We start from the raw sequence: 22524 nt of genomic DNA, 5'->3' as shown, positions 1-22524 counted from the left end.
ACACTACCGTTCAAAAGTTTGTCACTTAGAAATGTCCTTGTTTTTGAAAGAAAATCACATTTTTTGTCCATTAAAATAACATAAAATTAATCAGAAATACAGTGTGCAGTGTTAATGTTGTAAATGACGATTGTAGCTGGAAACGGCTGATTTTTAATGGAATATCTACATAGGCCCATTATCAGCAACCATCACTCCTGTGTTCCAATGGTACGTTGTGTTAGCTAATCCAAGTCTATCATTTTAAAAGGCTAATTGATCATTAGAAAACCCTTTTGAAAACCCTTATGTTAGCACAGCTGAAAACGGTTGTGCTGATTAAAGAAGCAATACAACTGGCTTTCTTTAGACTAGTTGGGTATCTGGAGCATTAGCATTTGTGGGTGCGATTACAGGCTCAAAATGGCCAGAAACAAATACATTTCTTCTGAAACTTGTCAGTCTATTCTTGTTCTGAGAAATGAAGGCTATTCCATGCTAGAAATTGACAAGAAACTGAAGATCTCGTACAACGCTGTGTACTACTCCCTTCACAGAACAGCGCAAACTGGCCCTAACCTGAATAGAAAGAGGAGTGGGAGGACCCGGTGTCTAGTTTGAGAAACAGAAACCTCACAAGTCCTCAACTGGCAGATTTGTTAAATAGTACCCGCAAAACACCAGTCTCAACGTCAGCAGTGAAGCGACGACTCTGGGATGCTAGCCTTCTAGGCAGAGTTGCAAAGAAAAAGCCATATCTCAGACTGGCCATTAAAAATAAAAGATTAAGATGGGCAAAAGAATACAGACACTGGACAGAGGAAGTCTGCTTAGAAAGCCAGCATCCCGGAGTCGCCTGACGTCGCCTCACCTTGACGTTGAGACGGGTGTTTTGCTGGTACTATTTAAATGAAGCTGCTAGTAGAGGACTTGTGAGGCATCTCTTTCTCAAACTATTGTTTCAAAAACAAGGACATTTCTAATTGACCCCAAACTTTTGAACGGTAGTGTATATTTTTCATATATATATATATCATACTTACGTAGCTTTTGATCAATGTACATCAAAATCTATGCACATTGATAAAGGTGCAACTGAAAATAGTATATGTCTTACAACATTGTAATAAACTACAAATGCCCTAGAATAGAATAGAATCGAATGGAATAAGTAGAAACCCTCCTCTCCATCCCTCCCTCCCTCCCTCCCTCCCTCCATCCATCCCTCCATCCATGCATTTACATTACTGTAATTCATGTTAAAATAAATGATACAACAGTTGCACAGAGACTGGTATTTAGCAAATTTTATTAAAACTTTAAATAAACGTATCACAAATATTTAGGCTAGCATAAAACCAATTGTGTCATTATATTTCAAACCATACAACTATATAATGCATATATCATGTAGAGTTGTATTTTAGCTCAACATGAAGAAAAAAACTTTTGGGATATGAAAAATCTTTGTGTACCTTTTAGATTAACAAAATATTAAAAAAGAAAAGAAACAAAAATCCTAAATAGATCTTTTTATTAGTAACCAATGTTTCAGATAGATTGTGCATACTGCTGTATCTATTTCACAGGGAAATCAAAAGGCTTTAAATTGGGTTGCACCATATTCTCAAGTGAAACTTTATGAAATTTGACCTTTGAAGGGACATTTTCTCAGATGCACAGGCGTTGTCATCTATGATATGATCACAAAATCAATCTGAACGTCATTCATGGCAGCAATCACTCATGGGACCAATATGTGATTTGGCACAGATTTCATCCTAAACATAATAATGAAAGGGATGAATGATGAGCAATACGTAAACAACATGATCTTGCACTTTTCATTTTGTGTGTATCCCTAGAAGGAATGGCTAGCATAATGCTGTTTCCTCCTCTTTTTGGCTCTAACATGAGATATTACGTTATACAAAAAGAGTGAGAGAGACAGGGAAAGTTCCAGAAAAAGGAAAGCATCAGTAGTCCTCAGCTGGAAGAGAGAAACAGAAAAGGGAGGTGTTACCCATAGATGAACCAGCTGAACCAAGCCAATGAGGAAGAGGAACATGCGATCCCATCCAATCATAGAAAGGGGAGCATGCGATCCCATCCAATCATAGGAAGATCAGAAAACTAAAACAGGAAGTGGTATCATGCAGGCATGCAGTGGCAGTCAGACGGACGATTGCTTACTTTCTATCGTTAGGATACAGGTGCTGGCAGCAGTGCCTCTGCTGTTGACAGCTTTGCACATGTACTCTCCCTCGTCCTCTGGGAAGGTCTCTGGTAGGTAGAGGCAGAATGTCTCCCCCCTCTCTATGTACTGATAGTCCTCACAGTCCTGGAGCATATTCCCCTCAAACCACCAGGTCACCTCCGGCTTGGGCTCCCCGGTGATCTTCACCGTGAACCGCACTGGCTCGGCATCCACCACCGATTGGTTCTTCAGGGGCTTCTTAAACCACGGAGCCCCCGACCTGGCGTGGTCCTCCTCATCCTCATAGGCTGCCGAGCCATTGATGATGCTTCCCTCTTCCTCCTCCTCATCTTCCCTTTTCTGCCAAAGACATGACACGTGATATCACATTTTAGATTTGTGGAACAACTCCCCCCTCTCACATTACCACTTCGGGCTGAACTGAGCTGTCATGCGTTTTTAGAATGTCATGCGTGTCAAGGATGCCCACAGTTTAACAACGAGAAACCCGATGATTGAACCCGATGAAAGAGGGATTTACTTTTTGGAGAGCGGCGTCAATCTCTTGCTGCTCGAACTGCATCCTCTGCAGCTTCTGTTCCTCCACCCTTTTCCTCTCCTCCCCCTCTCTGGCTTTGGCCATTTGTTCGAACCGTGCGCGCATGTCCACCTTCTGTCTGAACGGAGCCTCCTCAGCCCCCTTCTCTGTGTCCTTTTTGCCTTCATCATCCTCCTGAAAAAAACAGCCCTCACAGTAAGTGATTTCAGAAGAACATGATACAGACCAACACGTTGGCGTTCCTAAGCGATTCTGAAGGACCATGCTCAAATATATACCTCCTGGACCCGCTCTTCTTCCCTCTCTTTGATTTCCTCGTCTACGGCCTTTCTCTTTGCTCTCACGTCCTCAATCGTTTTCTGGATCTCCTCGTCTTTCAACTGCTTGATCTTCTCAAACTTGGACTTGAGGTTCTTGGCCTGGATGGAGCCGGTCCTCTTGAGTTTCTTCAGCTCCTCATACTCCTTACTCACTGTATCAGAGCTCTCATTCACTTCATCCTTTGGAAAGAAGCACATTGAACTGATGAGTGATGAGGATACGATCACAATCGAAGCATACAGTGATCTCCAAAAGTATTGGGACAGTGACATCTTTTTGTTGTTGTATTGGCTCTGTAGTCCAGCACTTTGGATTTGAAATGGTACAATTGACTACGAGGTTAGTGCAGACTGTCTTTAATTTGAGGGTATTTTTCATCCGTATCGGTTGAACCATTTACAAATTACAGCACTTTAAAAAAAATGTTTTACATACAGCAAATATGTGTATTAAAGTAGTCAAAACTTTAGTACTTGGTCCCATATTCCTAGCGCACAATGATGACATTAAGCTTTGACTCTACGAACTTGTTGGATTCATTTGCTGTTTTGTTTAGGTTGTATTTCAGATTATTTTCTGCCCAATTGAAATGGTCAATAATGTATTGTGTAATTTTGGAATTTATTAAACTTTTATTGTTAATAAGAATAGAATATGTTTCTAAACACTTCAAAAGCTTGTGGTAATCATTGCTGCTAGGAATATGGCACCAAATACTCAACTTTTGACTACTTTAATACACATATAAGTGAATTTGTCCAAATAGTTTTGGTCCCTAAAATTGGGACTGCGTACAAAAAGTGCTGTACTTTCTAAACAGTTCACCCGGTATGGATAAGAATACCCTCAAATGAAACAGTCTGCACTTTAACCTGATTGTATCATTTCAAATCCAAAGTGCTGGAGTACAGAGCCAAAACAACAAAACAATTGCCACTGTCTCAATACTTTTGGAGCTCACTGTAGGTCTCATGGTTTAAACTGGAGTCGTATGTATCAAGCGTCTCATAGTAGGAGGGCTGATCTAGGATCAGGTCCCACCTGTCCATGTAATCTTGGGATTGTGATCTAAAAGGCAAAACTGATCATAAATCAGCACTCCTACTCCGAGACGCTTGATAAATACAGTCTCCTCGTCTTGTCATCAGTTGGAAGTTCCATGCCAATATCCATGAGACTTCCCATGTGGGTTTTAGTTAACAGCATTGTGAGACTGATACCATGTTGATGACTGACCTCTCCCATCTCTTGTCTGAGCTGCTCAAACTCCAGTTTCTCCTGCTCCATTTTCTTTTTGCGCGCCTCCACCTTGCGCTTCCTATCGGCTTCCTCCTTCTGCTTCAGCAGCTCCTCGAAGTTCATCTCTAGTTTCCCAGGGTGCAATGCTTCCTGGGACTCGCTCTTGAACATCCCTTCCTCTTCCTCGTCTAGCACCTGGCGGAATACAAACACAGAGCATGGTGTCATTTGACATTTCACTATAAACCAATCAGAATCAAACAGCACAAATAATCTTTAATCACAAATCAATCATCATATCAGCTTCCAATAGCAATTTAATCCACCGGTTTAACCCTCCCAGAATGATTCACAAACAGTGAAGCACCCAATGAAAAGCAAAGCTAAGCAACATAGTCACATTGAACAGCAAAGCTAAGAGAACCAAATCACATTGATCTTCTCACCAGATACTGTAAAAAGCCCTAGAATGAGATGAAGATTTTTAATCTCGTTCTAGTAAGTCTTTCAACATCATTGTAGAATCAGTCCAAGTAACCAGGACACACTATTACACACTGATGGGGAGCCACTTTTAAAGGAAGCCAGCAGTGTTAGTATGCCTACTGAATATCCCATTCATACAGACCATTCACATCCATGCATATGACCTTTGACTTACAATAAGAACTTACAGTATTAGCAGTTCATGGGAAACACTGTGTTATTTCTTCTTAGTCAGTGTACAAGTACAATTGTCATTTGAAAGTGAAAATATCTTACTTCTCCATCTTGATATGAAGTCTTAGATTTTTCCCGATCCAGGGGGCTCTTTAAGAAGATAATTTGAAAGTAGGAACAGCAATTGCAAGTGTAGTGTTTCAGTAACGTTACATCATCATGTAGGATTAATCCATGTCCAATTATAGACCAATTAGAGATTGAGTTCTTATATTAAATATAGACTTCCTCAAATGTTAATATTGGAGTTAGTTTTCAGTAGATTATAGCAACATTGGTCCCACTTTAAACAGACTATAACTTTAAATGAACTATAAGAACTATGGAGTCATAATAAGGCCTTCGTAAGGCCTACACAAATAATTTATAAGCAAATGTCATTTGCAGTTTGTTTAAAGTGTGAGCATTACATTGGATATGAGCTCAGATGACACATCTGGATCAAGCCGAGTTCAAAATAGCGCACAGCGTGAGAAACTGAAGGTATTCATCTGTGACATACACACGCAAAACAAGTTACAAAAAGTAACTCACTGTGGCTCTAATCATGATGAAAAAACAGGAATAAATTATTCATCAAAATAATTTTAATCTTTTCACATGCTCCTTCTGAATGTAGCCTACTATAACCTACATGTTAGCGCAGGGCTTCATAAGCAACATGCTGGTGCTGCCTGCAGAGGTGTGTTCATAGAGATCCTATGATTCACAAATGTTTCTAAAATCAATTTTTTTTCCTGGCAAGATGGCAGATTTTTTTATCATGATGCTAAGATACCAAATTCCACTAGTGAATTGTAGGATCTTTATGGGTATGTTACCCAGTCCTACCATATTCTTGCGGGCCTCTGCAAAGAGCCTCTTCTCCTCCTCCAGCCTCCTCTTGGCCTCCTCCTCTGCTTTCTTCTCCTCCGCCTCTCTCCTCTGACGCTCCTTGTCCTCGAAGCTGATGCACAGCTTCCCTGGCTTGCTGCCCTCCAGGTTCAGCATGGCCAGGAACACCTCATCGTCATCATCCACTATCTGGAGAAGGAGGACAACAACGAAAGAGCTCAAACTAGTGTCTGACATCTCTGGGTGGGATCAGTATGAAAAAGGAACTCTAAACCATCTCCTATGACATGGCAATGACCATAGGAGATGGCAAGACAGCACAAACAGATCTGGGGACCAGGTGTAGTGACCATTATATTACTCTCACTGACCATGCTTTTCCTGGCCTCGGCGAAAGCCCTCCTCTCCTCTTCCATTCGTCTCTTGTACTCTGCCTCTGCTGCCTTGCGCTCATTCTCTACCCTCTGTTTCTCAAGCTCCTCGAAGCTCAGCCTTAGTTTACCAGGCTGGATCACCTCTCTCTCGCCCTGAGCTCCTTGTGAGTCCTCCTCATCGTCGCCCTGCAAACACATCAACTTCCAAAATTTCACAAGGCACAAGGCTGGGAAGTATAGCTCAGTTGGTTAGAACGCAGCGCTAACAACAACAACAGCGCAGGTTCAATCCGGGAAGAGCCTCAAAGCACCTTATCGAAGCTTGATTGTACGTAGTGCTAAGTAAATGCTACTGTTAAGAATGCATTGACTGTTTAATACAGGGTTTTTTTCCCGGGGGGTTTTCTTGTTCAGAAAAGATGGATCGTTTTAGGCCTCATCCCATGTTTACGAGATTATGTTCACCTTTATAACTACATTATACACACCAACATGCAAGCTCTGACAGATTGAGATTGCTTCTTTAAAAGTCTCATCAAGACCTAAAGATGCCACAAGTCAACTTGACACTTCAAAAGCACAAGAGAAAAGATCTGCAGGATGTATGAAGGGGATATGCAGGGTTGGTACAGAATGGCCACGCTGATAATTTACCCCCAAGGTTTACAGTATCTAGCAAGTCGGAAATATCTCAGCTATCACAAGGAAAGTACAGGCCATTACAGGCCACGTAATATGCTAATAAGGAATGAGCTAATAGTGTTTTATAAGATCTGTCACCATTTCCAGCTTGGCCACTTCGAAGGCTTTCTTCTCCTCTTGCAGACGTCGTTTAGCTTCCCTCTCAGCCTGCTTCCTCAGCCTTTCCTGCCTCTCCTTCTCCGCCTCCTCAAACGTCATCTTCAGCTTCCCAGGAGTCACCTGTTCCTTCTCCGTGGGTTGCTCCTCATCCTCATCCTGCGTTGACCAAGACAGTCTACCTTAGAGACCACCATATCCACATGAAGTAGTGACACAGAATGGCTGTCATGAAAGATGAGATTTTCCTAGTTTCCTATAAACACCTACAGTGCCTTGCAAAAGTATACATCTCCCTTGGCGTTTTTCCTATTTTGTTGCATTACAACCTGTAACTTAAATGGATTTTTATTTGGATTCCATTTAATGGACATGCACAAAATAGTCTAAATTGGTGAAGTGAAATGAAAAAAATTACAAACAGAAAAGTGGTGCGTGCATATGTATTCACCCCCTTTGCTATGAAGCCCCTAAATAAGATCTGGCGCAACCAATTACCTTCAGAAGTCACATAATTAGTTGAATAAAGTCCACCTGTGTGCAATATAAGTGATCTGTCACATGATCTCAGTGTATATATACATCTGTTCTGTAAGGCCCCAGAGTCTGCAACACCACTAAGCAAGGGGCACCACCAAGCAAGCGGCACAATGAAGACCAAGGAGCTCTCCTAACAGGTCAGGAACAAAGTTGTGGAGAAGTACAGATCAAAAATATTGGAAACTTTGAACATCCCACGGAGCACCATTAAATACACTATTAAACAATTGAAATAATGGCACCACAACAAACCTGCCAAGAGAGGGCCCCCCTCCAAAACTCATGGACCAGGCAAGGAGGGCAATAATCAGAGAGGCAACAACGAGACCAAAGATAACCCTGAAGGAGCTGCAAAGCTCCACAGCGGAGATTGGAGTATCTGTCCATAGGACCATTTTAAGCCGTACACTCCACAGAGCTGGGATTTACGGAAGAGTGGTCAGAAAGAGCCATTGTTTAAAGAAGAAAATAACAAAACACGTTTGGTGTTCGCCAAAAGGCATGTGGGAGACTCCCCAAACATATGGAAGAAGGTACTCTGGTCAGATGAAACTGAAATTGAGCTTTTGGCCATCAAGGAAAACACTATGTCTGGCACAAACCCAACATCTCTCATCACCCCGAGAACGCCATCCCCACAGTGAAGCATGGTGGTGGCAGCATCATGCTGTGAGGATGTTTTTCATCGGCAGGGACTGGGAAACTGGTCAGAATTTAAGGAATGATGGATGGTGCTAAATACAGGGAAATTCTTGAGGGAAACCTGTTTCAGTCTTCCAGAGATTTGAGACTGGGACGGAGGTTCACCTTCCAGCAGGACAATGACCCGAAGCATACTGCTACAGCAACACTTGAGTGGTTTAAGGGGAAACATTTAAATGTCTTGGAATGGCCTAGTCAAAGCCCAGACCTCAATCCAATTGAGAATCTGTAGTATGACTTAAAGATTACTGTACACCAGCGGAACCCATCCAACTTGAAGGAGCTGGAGAATAATGGGCAAAAATCCCAGTGGCTAGATGTGCCAAGATTATAGAGACATTCCCCAAGAGACTTGCACCTGTAATTGCTGCAAAAGGTGGCGCTACAAAGTATTGACCTTGGGGGGATGAAAAGTTACGCACGCTAAATTTTTCTGTTTTTTTGTGTTATTTCTTGTTTGTTTCACAATAAAATATATTTTGTATCTTCAAAGTGGTAGGCATGTTGTGTAAATCAAATAATACAAACCCCCCAAAAATCAATTTTAATACCAGGTTGTAAGGCAATAAAAATAGGAAAAATGCCAAGGGGGTGAATACTTTCGCACGCCACTGTAAGCTGTTCCTTTGTCCTACCAAAACTACTTCTCTGTGGGCTGCTCCTCATCCTGCTTTGATATAAATAATCTACACTTAGACCCCCATTTTACCACAAGGTATTGACACAGACAGAATAGATTTCATTAAGGATTTTCCTTGAAACACTTACCGTAAGCTCTTTCTTTGTCCTGTGGGCTGACATAAACAATCTACACCTAGACCACCATATTCCCACGAAGTATTGTATTGAAGTATTGACACAGACACATTGATATAATGGCTTTCATGAAATATTTGATTTTCCAAGATTTCCTCCTAAAACAGTTACGCTGCCAAAGCCTATTGGAAAGGTCCTCCTCAGCTCACCTGTACAACCGAGCGCCGCTTGGCCTCGCGGAAGGACTGCTTGTTCTCGTCGTAGCGCTTCTTCTTCTCCTCCTCAGTCCTCTTCTTCAGCTCTTCCTCACGGTTCTTTTCCAGGTCCTCAAAGTTCATCTTGATCCTGCCTGGAGGTCGCGACGGCTTCGATGGCACCACACAGACCAGGATGCTGTCATCTCCCTCCTGACATAAGTGGAGCCATTGTGAGAAAAGGAAATGACATTCAACATGAGATAAGATATGATAAGACAGTACTTTATTGATTCCCAAAGGGGGTTTAGCACATAAAACATCAGCAACACAAACCATTTCCTGGTTTGTGAACTTGACAAGTGCTAAAGTGGTTGTGTTTAACCAAGTAATGGACTAAAGCTATGTTATACATTATGAAATTACTAGTTGATACCTGCCTATGTTATGACAAAATAAAGAGAAAAATCCCCACTAACAAAACACACAGAGAGAGAGAGAGAGAGAGAGAGAGAAGCTAACAGCCCATAAAAGAGAACATTCTTTCGGCCTAATGGCCACCATTTTCAATGGGTCAGTCTGTGAATGTCAGCCCTAAAATAGGAGGGGCTAATTTAGTCAGTGGTGTGGGAAACAGTTGCCAGTCACATGTTGTCTACACCTGACAGTGTATGTGGCTCAAGCAGCAGCAGAACTTGTAAGCACAGTGGCCCAATTGTTTATAGCTCAATCGGTCAGTACTGGCTCAGGTTAAAGCTACCGCCCACCCTCAATAAAGACTTCCCCAAGTTTTGTCTCACTACTATACAGTCAAGGTACATGCAGTAGGTTGCAGTGAAAGGAGACAATGGAGATTGAAGTCCATATAGCTTTCACCTTGTTCAAGAAACAAATAGATCACTGGAGTAGAACGAAGATCAACAACGTGTGTACAGTGAGCACTGAATACAAGCACTAGGCATAATGCTTCCTAGTACTTCCTAGTGTGTGTTGTCACTTACTGAAATCTACCACCTTATCGTATCTAGGTCAACATAAATTTGGAGAACTGGCTTCGGTCCAGTTTGGCATGGTTATAGCTACAGCATTGCAACTAGCGCTGAATGCCTTTCGAAAGCAGCAATTTAGTTTGTGATCCATTCTAAGGATACTAAAGCCCCTACGCGATGACAAGTGAGGAAAAACTTGTTCAACTTGACAGATACACCCAAAATTCATAGCATATGACCTGAATGTGTGTTCTCAGAGCTGCTGTGGCATGCAGCCCCACTGGACTCCACTGCAGGATTTCCCTCCAACCTGCACCAACTGTTAGCCTTTCAAATGGCACTTAAAATAACTCATCTGGGCAGCAGCTGAGGATTACCTGACTGATTACACATAGATGGAGGCCAGTCCCTCAGTAGAGGCAGCGACTGAGCAATCCAGCCCCACTGTCCCACTTCCCCTATAGGCTACACTACAGTATACCTGGAAGTAATCCCGCATGTTTACCTCTGCGGCTTTCTTGGCCAGCTCCTTCTGCATCTTCGCTTTCTCCATGATGTCCTGGGTGGCGCGCTTCTTCCTCTCCTCCTCCATCCTCTTCCTCTCCTCCTCCTGTCTCTGCTTCTCCATCTCGGCAAACTTCCCCTTCACGCTACCTGTAGAGTGTAGAACCCACACGTAGATGATGGTGAAGATGAGGCCACAGCACAAACAACAGGGTCGTGTTCGTTAGGCATGCAACGTTTTAAAACGTTTTGCAGCTGGAATTGAAAATGAGCGCTCCTTATTGGATGAGTCCAGGTAGTCCCTCCCTGTTTCAGTCCGTATCCTTTCAGTTTGTTGCCAAATGAATTTGCCCCATGGGTTGAGCTGAGAATTAGAACAGAGCCCTCTTCCTCAGTCCTCTCCCACAGCCCACCTGCCCTCCTCTACACCCTCAACAATACCCCCATTTCCTACCTGTGATCTTGGGGACGTAGGATTTCTCTACCTTGGCTGGCTTCACCTCCTCCTCCTCATCACTGGAGGCAAGTAGTTCTTTTATCTGTGGTGGATCAGAGGGAGAGCTTTGCTGAGAGGTTACCAGTTTATCTGGGATCATCTGCTTTGCACGCTCAGGAGCCATGCTGGTCCCAGCAAGTTCTCAAGCCCCTAATCCTGTGTAATTGCACATGCATGTGACCTGCAGGGGGGCCTCTGATTGGATCATGTGGTTGTGACATGGGGGGAGATCAGCATGAAGGCATCCCGTCTCAGAGAGTTGACTACGAAAGTACAGGGCATTCCCCCCTTTCTGAGTATCAATGTGTTAATCCCTCGTATCGGTCACTGTTTGTTTTACCACGCTGCAACCTGTGATACAGCTTGTGATAAAGGACAACATGCATAAAATGCACAGTTGATTTAGTATGTTATCAGTAATTATCAGTAAAAAAATGTTTAGAATAATCACCCTAGATGGATAAAAGCACAACCCAAACACAATTATAAGGTACTTAAATTAAATGAAAAATTTGTAATTTTTCTGCACAAAATGATGTGATGATGTTCTCCAGTACACCCACACTGTGGTTGTTGAGGCTAGTGCTCCATACCATGCAGGTCACAGTTAGTTGGGGTTATCTCTGTCTTGTTTGACCTCCGACCTGTTGCTTCCTGCGGTTGTATTCCCTCTCCTTGACATACTGCTCCTTCCTCTTCTGGTGCTCCTCCTGGCTCCTCCTACTGTTGCGCTCCTCCCTGGCCTTCTGCATGGCCTCAAACTTGTTCTTCACGTCAGCCTTACCAATCTGGGGCACGTAGCTCCTGGCCACTGGCTTTTTGAAGCGCAGGAGTCTCTGGAGAAAGATGAAGATACACGTGTCAATGTAACATTCTTTTGTAAAGGATTGGGAGTGTGCTAAGGGAAAGATTCATAGGAGTGAGATCCATAGGGCTGAGAGTCTCAGAACTCAAACACGTTTTGAATAGTGCCATTCAGTTGAACGCTGCAGACACCTTATGAGAGATCTACAGGCACACTCCCTGATGTAACACCAGTAATTGTCTCGACAACCGACTATATTTCATGTTGAACATGTCCAGAAGTAAACCTTACTATTCAGTAAGCTAATACGTCAACTCCAACAGGATAAACTCACAGATATGGCCGTGCCTCACCTCTTGTTTCAGTGCCACTTCAGATATGTTCTGTAACTGGTCTTTCTCTTCTTCCTCTTTTTCATTGTCCATGTCGTGAGCCACACCATTTTGTGCCTCATCCTTCTTGTCCTTCCTCGATCTTGACCTTTGCATCGGCTTGTCCTTTGCCGTGCCATTTTCCCTGTGCTCCGCCTCACTCATGTCGTGTGCCTCATCTTCCTCGTCCTCCTCAGGCTCTGTGTGAACCTCGTCCTCTTCGGTGTGAACCTCTTCCTCATTCTCGCTAAGTGCCTCGTCATGCTTGTCAGGTGGGGCATCGTCCTCTTTGTGTCCCCCGAGACCGTGCCACTCGGTCGCGACGTCGCCATGCGCGTTCTCATTCGTATCGGGTGCCGCGTCACTCGTGTCGCGTGCCACATCGTTCAGGCCGTGTGCCACATCAGTCATGTCGTATGCGACATCCGCAACATTCTGTGCCACCTCAGTCATGTCTGCGCCACTCTGACAAATTGACAAGGTCCTCTTCAAATGTTACCTGTCAAAAAAAGAAAGGTAACATTACGGTATCGTACATATAGCAAACAATTAATCTTCACATAATCACTTTATTATTTACTGTGCATATCGCTTTAACAGTTTTATTAAGCTCCTCTTTCCCATATCAAACTTACTCAACCAAAAAATGCTAACTAAATGTAGTCTCATTCATCTCAACCATCATCAAAGATGTAATGGCCTGACAGATCTACCAATGATGGACTTCAGATTGAGCTGACTGAACGAACTATATTGAATAGGCGACCATTTTACAGGTAAACATTACAAATTGCCCTTTCTGAAATGCGGTGTGGTAAATGACTAGCCTATATGGACTTCAAAAATGTGTGTAACTTTGAACATCTGTCATTGTTTTACTACCCTACATATTACACTGTAAAGCACTTTGTGACAACTACTGTAAAAGGGCTCGATAAAATACATTAGATTGATTAATTAATACCCTGCCTACACAATATCACATTATAAATAAACACCATTGCTGAGCATCTGAAGTCTTGCGAGTGTCTGTTTGGGGAGGCAGGCACCTCAAGGCTGCTGCAGTTTAGGGGAGGAAAGTGTTGCTCCTCCTCCTCCCCCTCCTCCTCCCCAGTGCAGGGTCAGAACGCTAAGTATAGCCCACTTGTGTGTCCAGGCCATGTGATCATGGCTATTTCTGACGAGTGATATGCGGTGGGATAGAGCTAGCAGCCACATGTCACCCAACAGACCCTTGACCAAACGGACAGACTTAGTCCCAGACAATCGGATGAGCAAGAGATGTTTGGGCCATAGAGTCATCAGACACTAAAAAGGTTACTGTTGATCCGTGTGTTAGAAATCTAAGCTTGGCATCTGGCATGGCTATACATTTTGAATATGTTCTCATCAATTCACTTGGCAATAATACTGACGTAAACAGTCAGGGGTTTGGGGTGAACAAAGTGCAGTGCAAAGTACAGCTAGACATGTGCATGTGACCAATACAATTTGATTTGAATTTTTAAAAAGATAGGCCAACAAATACAATGTCATTGATTTGACTGATTGATGGATTGAATGCTTGAAAGGTAGGCCTAAATGTACCCAATGTTGGCCAAATGTTGATTATATGGGCCTACTTAACAGAGTACGACACACACAACTTTTTGTCAAAAGGACCACCTGTTGCAAATTTGACTTTGAGTTCAAGTTCAGATCGATTTCCTATTACACACCTGATAGACAGCTGTGTTGGCACATATCACATCAACTACTGTGAGTACGACAGCTACTGTGACGTTGATGGTATGGATTACCAGTCTGAGAGTAACAGGTAATTAACTGGATTCTAACAATATATGAATAACCCAAGGCTTCTTTCTAAAAAAAAATGGTATCTCAACCAATGCACTATTAGACTGGGATCAGTACATCTGTTACAGCTGTGGATTTGGTCATCAGAATACACTGCCCTCTTCAATCCAGCTGTGATTACCAGGCATCATAATGAAGGCGATAATTCATGTAAAAAAAAAATGATACCCTTTTTATCGCAAAATTGTCTCTTTGTATATCACAAATGGACACTAATCCAATTGATGCAATATAGGGATGCAGTGACCAAACACAAATCCCAAGTCACCATTTCTCTACAAAGAAGTTGTCAAGCCTTTGCTGAAACACAAATAACATTAGAGAAATATAATTCCAGGCACATTTATAGTATTGTTGAAGCACTTCCATATGGTATATAAACTTAAGTAGCCTATCAATCATGACCTCATATTTAATAATTTAGAGTATAACATATTGGCAAGAGGAATAAAAAGTTATTACCGTAAAAAAAATGATCTACAGTCTATTGAATTACAGTTACACCCATGAGTACTTTTCTTGACCCCACATTTCATGCAAGGATTTGCCTCGAATAACTTGAACTGCCATATCATAGTTAACCAACACATTTAGGCCTGGCAAGTGAAGTCCTATTTTGGTCTAACAGATATACTCAGCTGCCACTAAATACCATGACAATGTGCTAGAAGAATCTGTGTGTTCAAATAAAAAATCATCTGTGTTTTAAAAGAACATATCTGGATTTCTTTTATGTTTGGTCATGTTAGACCGACATTAAAAAGTAAGAGTACCAAACTAACAGAATATTTTATTTTACAGCGAAACAAAACATGTTTTTGTGTATTTTTTTTTATACCCAACAGCTGAATGACAAAGCAAAGTCAACTAGGCCTAACTGAAACATTATAACTTTCAATATTTCACCTTTTTTTATGAATAAATTATAGTTTGCCTAGCATTCTTTTTAAAAATGTACATTACAAATCTCAATTGAAAGATCAACAATTGAGGGGCAAATTTGAAACTCTCCCGAACAGGTGAATTTTAACATCCACATACACACATTATCTTCAACTAAAGTCTTGCAGGAAAAAAAACGTTTACCTGTTTCAGTGTAATATCCTCCTTTATCATAGGAATGTTCTGTACAAATAGTGGATTAAATCAAAAGTAATGGCAAGATGACAAATCCCAACTTGTCAAAGCACGGAGATGTGTGCGCCCTGTTCACTGTCAGACGACTCAAAGTCGAATGGGTGAGGTTACATATCCGTAACCAGCTTCCATAAAAGTAGGCCTACCGCTACTTTTGCCGTCTAACGCATTCCGCGCGCGCCAACGCCAGCTTCAGCTGTCGCCTCAAATACTCATGGTGCTTTCTGTTCGCTTGATGCAGATACAGCTGCAGTTCTCTCAGCCAGTCTCCCTGCCTGTGTTTGTATTTGCCAAATGGTATATTCCCTGCCGTTATAACGACATTGCGTGAGTTAAGGAAGGCTACATTTAAAAAACTATTTTGTTGGCATGTTATCGTTCAGCAATTTGGCTACTACTAGTCCTATGATTGACCCTTTTCCACCAGAACATACAGATTGTCTTAAAAAGGCTGCTGGGGGGAGGACGGCTCATAATAATGTCTAGAACGGAGCGAATGGAATGGTATCAACTGATGAGTTTGCTGTATTTGATACCATTCCACCTATCCCACTCCAGCCATTACCAGGAGCCCGTCCTCCCCAATTAAGGTGCCACCAACCTCCTGTGGTTGAGACATAAACATGTGTGAAACTTGCACAATACTGAACTCATCATTAGGCCTATGTCAAATATAAAAAATGGTGTTTACGTGAGAGACCGGCTCAAACTCATGATAGGGTATGCCTACTTCTCAGGACGCATTCCAAGTTCCACTGTTCATCCCTAACTTTTATATGGAATACATTCATAATCAGCTCGGGACAGAGTCGACGGTGGCACGTACCCTGGTGGTTAGAGTGTTGGGCCAGTAATCAAAAGGTTGCTGGTTCAAATACCTGAGCTGACACAGTAAAAAAGCTTGAGCAAGTCACTTATCCCTAATTTGCTCCAGGGTTACCATACTACTATGTCTGACCCTGGAAAACAACACATTTCACTGCACCCATCTGCTTGTTGGTGTTGAGAGGCAGGATGGCTTATCTGGTATGAGTGAAAGCAGGTTGCCTTTGTTTTCCCACTGCAGCCCAGCAATAACCCAAATATCACTGTCACTGTGCTGTGCAATGACGACTAGCTGCCTAGGCTACATATCAGTGTCTCAAGGGCCATACAATAACAGGTTTACAGTCTTACTTTGCCATATAATAACCCACATATTCCATATACAGCATCAGTCATTTAGGGTCAAGCATTTGTCCAAAGGCTATACCATTCTGTATGATATTACTAACCCCACTACTCCTCATAGTAGGCTGATGCCTCTGAAGTATGATGAGAAAGTAGTGTTCACCAAGGGAAAAATGGTGGTGTAGATATTGGGAGGGACGAACAGTAGCCGGGGGGTCCTCCCCTGGAATTGTTTTTGAGATTTCCTGCAATTTCCTGCCATCCTATACAGTTTGGCGTGACTTATTAGCCTTCTATTGAGGGGTTTTGAGGGGATATGGAGAGGTATTTTGAAAAAACAGGATAAGTGGGGGAAAAAAACACTTCAAAAACCCCACCTCAAATCTCAACAGACTGTTTAAAAAGTGCTCGCTATTTCCTCATAGAGGATGATGTCAATTCAGATCAAATCAAATCACATTTTATCATGACATGCTTCGTAAACAACAGGTGTGGACTGACAGTGAAATGCTTACTTAGACAAATAATAGAAAAGTAAAACAAGTAATGATAAAAGTAATAATAGATACACAATGAGTAACGATAACTTGGTTATATGCAAGGGGTACCAGTACCGAGTCAGTGTGCAGGGGTACAAGGTAATTGAGGTAGATATGTACATATAACTAGGAATAAAGTAAAAGATAGTAAACAGTAGCAGCAGTGTATGTGATGAGGAGGATGAGCTGGCCAATCAGCGGCCATTCTGTTGTTGGGGTAAGCCCACACCATTCCAACACAGAAAACATGCTTTATAACATACTTAACTACATTTTTTTTAAAGGAAAACTATTTCACCCATACTGGAATTAATTATAGGTCATATTTCATAGAAACACTGGACAGTTACTTTAAAGGTCGACTTGGGTCAAAAACACAAAAAGAACTGCTTTAAACTGTATAACTGATCAATCCACCATCATACCAGGTCATTTAATGCTTACATTTATTTTTTGATGAATAACATATTTGGCTACAGAAGTGCCATTTCTTACCGATCTCTACAGCTTCCGTCCAAAAACAAATCCTGTGAAATTACATCAACGCGTACTGGAGGAGTTACTGGCTAGCTAAAGTGGCTAACGAACTAGCTTCGTTCGTCACGGTGCGCATGACCAGAACGACACATCGATGAACGACCAAAGGCATACCTCATTTCTGTTTGAAAATTGAGAAAGAGAAGAGTTTGATTTTTTTTCTTGAAAGCAAATTTCTTGCAATTCTAAACATTTTGCCATCGCTTATGACGCGGTCATATACTATCTTTAGGGGGATTTTAAAGAAACTAACGGGGGGGTGGGGGGGATTGACCTATTCTGAATATTGTAGCAATTTTAACCTATGGTGCTCACCATGGTGAAGGATGTAATAGAAACCCTGATTCAGACACATTTGTCAGCTCTTATCAGTCTCACTAATGGCAGTCTCACAGCTGCTGACTCACTGGCCAGTCTGGCCTCTTCTTCACACAGCTGGAAAGCATTAGTAGCATGTTTGTGAGCAGTACACTGGCCATGCACAGGAATGTATCATGTATCATGGCGCCTGAGAAGATGGCTGACGTTTTACGTGCTCCTAACCAATTGTGTTTTTTGTTTGTTTTTTTGTGTTGTTTGTAACTTATTTTTGAACTCATTCCGTACATGATGTTGCTGCTACAGTCTCCTATGACGGAAAATAACTTCTGGACATCAGAACAGCAATTACTCACCACAAACTGGCAGAAGCTTTTTTTTCATTTAACAAGTCCGACGAGCCTGATGTGAAGGACATTCTGCTTTCCCGGGAACAGGCCCAAATCCCGTCATTTGCGTGAACAGAAGACGGAGAAAAAGAGGACGGAGGTCAGGCTGCCTTCTGAGAATTCAGAAGCAATCGAATAAACCCCCACTACATTGGCTTGCGAAAGTATTCACGCACCTTGGCATTTTTCCTATTTTGTTGCCTTACAACCTGGAATTAAAATAGATTTTTGGGGGTTTGTATCATTTGATTTACACAACATGCCTACCACTTTGAAGATACAAAATATTTGTTGGGGTGAAACAAACAAGAAATAACACAAAAGTCAATACTTTGTACAGACACCTTTTGCAGCAATTACAGCTGCAAGTCTCTTGGGGCATGTCTCTATAAGCTTGGCACATCTAGCCACTGGGATGTTTTCCCACTCTTCAAGGCAAAACTGCTCCAGCTCCTTCAAGTCGGATGGGTTCAGCTGGTGTACAGCAATCTTTAAGTCATACCACAGATTCTCAATTGGATTGAGGTCTGGGCTTTGACTAGGCCATTCCAAGACATGTAAATGTTTCCCCTTAAACCACTCGAGTGTTGCTGTAGCCGTATGCTTAGGGTCATTGTTCTGCTGGAAGGTGAACCTCCATCCCAGTCTCAAATCTCTGGAAGACTGAAACAGGTTTCCCTCAAGAATTTCCCTGTATTTAGCGCCATCCATCATTCTTTCAATTCTGACCAGTTTCCCAGTCCCTGCCAATGAAAAAGATCCCCACAGTGAAGCATGGTGGTGGCAGCATGGTGTTCTCGGGATGATGAAAGGTTTTGGGTTTGTGCCAGACATAGTGTTCTTCTTGATGGCCAAAAAGCTCAATTTTAGTACTTTCTTCCATATGTTTAGGGAGTCTCCCACATGCCTTTTGGCGAACATCAAACGTGTTTGCTTATTTTTTTCTTTAAGCAATGGCTTTTTTCTGACCACTCTTCTGTAAAGCCATCTCTGTGGAGTATACGGCTTGAAGTTGTCCTATGGACAGATACTACAATCTCCGCTGTGGAGCTTTGCAGCTCCTTCAGGGTTATCTTTGGTGATTAATGCCCTCCTTGCCTGGTCTGTGAGTTTTGGTAGGCGGCCCCCCCTTGGCAGGTTTGTTGAGGTGCCATATTCTTTCAATTTCTCTAGAATGGATTTAACTTCTTTGGGACAGGGGGCAGTATTGAGTAGCTTGGATAAAAAGGTGCCCAAAGTAAACTGCCTGCTACTCAGTCCTAAAAGCTAGAATGTGCATATAATTTGTAGATTTGGATAGAAAACACTCTGAAGTTTCTAAAACTGTTTGAATGAGGTCCATGAGTATAGCAGAACTCATATGGCAGGCAAAAACCTGAGAAACAATCCATCCAGGAAGTGGGAAATCTGAGGTTTGTAGTTTTTCAACTCTTTACCTATCCAAGATACAGTGGAAATGGGGTCATATTGCACTTCCTAAGGCTTCCACTAGATGTCAACAGTCTTTAGGACCTGGTTTGATGCTTCTACTGTGAAGGAGGGGGGAATGCGAGCGGAATGAGTCAAAGGACTGCCAGAGTGGCATGAGCTGGTCATGCGCGTTCACGTGATAGGTAGCTTGCGTTCCATTGCAATTCTACAGACAAAGGAATTCTCCGGTTGGAACATTATTGACGATTTATGATAAAAACATCCTAAAGATTGTTCTCTATACTTAGTTTGACATGTTTCTATGAACTGTAATATGACTTTTCGATTGAACTTCGCCTGGACCTGCCCGCGCGTCGTCAGTTTGGATTGTGTACTAAACGTGCGAACAAAAAGGAGGTATTTGGACATAAATGATGGACTTTATCGAACAAATCAAACATTTATTGTGGAGCTGGGATTCCTGGGAGTGCATTCTGATGAAGATCATCAAAGGTAAGTGAATATTTATAATGCTATTTCTGACTTTGTTGACTCCACAACATGGGGGATATCTGTATGGCTTGTTTGGGCTCTGAGCACTGTACTCAGATTATTGCATGGTGTGCTTTTTTGGTAAAACTTTTTTTGAATCTGACACAGCGGTTTCATTAAGGAGAAGTTTATCTAAAGTTCCAAGCATAACACTTGTATTTTCATCAACATTTATGATAAGTATATTTGTAAATTGATGTGGCTCTCTGCAAAATCACCGGATGTTTTGGAAGCAAAACATTACTGAACGTAACGCGCCAATGTAAACTGAGATTTTTGGATATAAACATGAACTTTATTGAACAAAACATACATGTATTGTGTAACATGAAGTCCTATGAGTGTCATCTGATGAAGATCATCAAAGGTTAGTGATTAATTTTATCTCTATTTCTGCTTTTTGTGACTCCTCTCTTTGGCTGGAAAAATGGTTGTGTTTTTCTGTGACTATGTACTGACCTAACATAATCGTTTGGTGTGCTTTCGTCGTAAAGCCTTTTTGAAATCTGAAACGTTGGCTGGATTCACAACAAGTGTAGCTTTAATTTGGTGTTTTGCATGTGTGATTTCATGAAAGTTACATTTTTATAGTAATTTATTTGAATCTGGCGCTCTGCATTTTCACTGGATGTTGGCCATATCCCAGAGAGGTGAATGGTGCTCCGTGGGATGTTCAAAGTTTCAGATATATTTTTATAACACAACCCTGATCTGTACTTCTCCACAACTTTGTCCCTGACCTGTTAGGAGAGCTCCTTGGTCTTCATGGTGCCGCTTGCTTGGTCGGGCCCTTTGCTTAGTGGTGTTGCAGACTCTGGGGCCTTTCAGAACAGGTGTGTTTATTATACTGAGATCATGTGACAGATTACACACAGGTGGACTTTATTTCAGTAATTATGAGACTTCTGAAGATAATTGGTTGCACCAGATCTTATTTAGAGGCTTCATAGCAAATGGGGTGAATACATATGCACGCACCACTTTTCTGTTTTTTATTTTTTAGATTCTTTTTAAACAAGATATTTTTAAAATTTCACTTCACCAATTTGGACTATTTTGTTTATGTCCATCATATGAAATCCAAATGAAATCCATTTAAATTACAGATTGTAATACAACAAAATACAAAAAATGCAAAGGGGGATGAATACTTTTGCAAGGCACTGTACCTTTCATTCTACTAGCTAACATGCAATCATTGAAAAATAAATCAACAACCTACGAGGAAGATTAAACTACCAACAGGAATGCTTCACGGAGTTGGGGCTGAACGACAACATTATCAACATACAACTGGTTATACGCTGTATCGGCAGGATAGAACAGCAGCATCTGGTAAGACAAGGGGGTGCTGACTATGTATATTTTTAAACAACAGCTGGTGCACGATATCTAAGGAAGTCTCAAGGATTTGCTCACCTGAGGTAGAGTATCTCATGATCATCTGTAGACCACACTATCTGCCTAGAGAGCATTCATCTGTATTTTTTGTAGCATTCTACATAACACCACAGACCGATGCTGGCAGTAAGACCGCACTCAATGTGCTGTATTCTGCAATAAGCAAACAGGAAAACACTCATCCAGAAGCGGCACTCCTAGTGGCCGGGCACTTTAATGCAGGGAAACTTAAATCCGTTTTACCAAATTTCTATCAGCATGTTAAATGTGCAACCAGAGGGTAAAAAACTCTAGACCACTTTTACTCCACACACAGAGACGCATACAAAGCTCTCCCTCGCCCTCCATTTGGCAAATCTGACCATAATTATATCCCCCTGATTCCTGTTTACAAGCAAAAATTAAAGCAGGAAGCACCAGTGACTCGGTCAATAAAAAAGTGGTCAGATGAAGCAGATGCTAAGCTACAGGACTGTTTTGCTTGCACAGACTGGAATATGTTCTGGGATTCTTCCGATGGCATTGAGGAGTACACCACATCAGTCATTGGCTTCATCAATAAGTTGCTTCGATGACATCGTCCCCACAGTGACTGTACATACATACCCTAACCAGAAGCCATGGATTACAGGCAATATCTGCACTGAGCTAAAGGCTAGAGCTGCCACTTTCAAGAAACTCTAACCCGGAAGCTTATAAGAAATCCTGCTGTGCCCTCCAACGAACCATCAAACAGGCAAAGCGTCAATACAGAACTAAGATCAAATCGTACTACACCGGCTCCGAAGCTCGTTGGATGTGGCAGGAAGCACAGCCGAGAGCTGCCCAGTGACACA

The 22524-nt window shown here is 42.0% G+C and overlaps 1 protein-coding gene across 2 annotated transcripts; it reads right to left on the bottom strand.

The window, feature by feature from the left end:
• Nucleotides 1-1271: 1271 nt before the first annotated feature.
• Nucleotides 1272-15546, bottom strand: nexn (nexilin (F actin binding protein)). 2 transcript variants are annotated; one of them, XM_024420955.2, is made up of 15 exons: nucleotides 15322-15544; nucleotides 12361-12877; nucleotides 11847-12038; nucleotides 11161-11245; nucleotides 10708-10856; nucleotides 9229-9426; nucleotides 7004-7180; nucleotides 6221-6409; nucleotides 5847-6038; nucleotides 5058-5105; nucleotides 4293-4490; nucleotides 3014-3235; nucleotides 2718-2909; nucleotides 2173-2536; nucleotides 1272-1969 (listed from the first exon to the last, which is right to left on the bottom strand). In XM_024420955.2, exons 2-15 carry the CDS (start codon nucleotides 12829-12831, stop codon nucleotides 1956-1958), a joined length of 2691 nt encoding a protein of 896 aa, XP_024276723.1. In that variant the 5' UTR covers nucleotides 12832-12877; nucleotides 15322-15544; the 3' UTR covers nucleotides 1272-1955. The 2 variants fall into 2 exon arrangements, with proteins under 2 accessions (XP_024276723.1, XP_024276724.1); XM_024420956.2 differs by lacking the exons at nucleotides 1272-1969; nucleotides 5058-5105 and having other exon boundaries at nucleotides 2138-2536; nucleotides 15322-15546.
• Between the last annotated feature and the right edge of the window lie 6978 nt (nucleotides 15547-22524).

Source organism: Oncorhynchus tshawytscha, linkage group LG05 (assembly GCF_018296145.1).
Source record: "Oncorhynchus tshawytscha isolate Ot180627B linkage group LG05, Otsh_v2.0, whole genome shotgun sequence".
Classification (NCBI taxonomy): Eukaryota; Metazoa; Chordata; class Actinopteri; order Salmoniformes; family Salmonidae; genus Oncorhynchus; species Oncorhynchus tshawytscha.
The sequence above is the reverse complement of the archived record's forward strand: the minus strand, read 5'-3'. Positions and strand labels throughout refer to the sequence as shown.

What these genes read in the sequence shown, in the direction of transcription:
- nexn (XM_024420955.2), bottom strand. Translation starts at nt 12,831, where the DNA reads ATGACTGAGGTGGCACAGAATGTTGCGGATGTCGCATACGACATGACT. An exon ending in CAGAGGCCCGCAAGAATATG is followed by an intron (nt 5,106 to 5,846) that starts GTAGGACTGGGT and finishes ATCTTCTTAAAG; the next exon opens with AGCCCCCTGGATCGGGAAAA. An exon ending in AAGAAGAGCGGGTCCAGGAG is followed by an intron (nt 2,910 to 3,013) that starts GTATATATTTGA and finishes TGTTTTTTTCAG; the next exon opens with GAGGATGATGAAGGCAAAAA.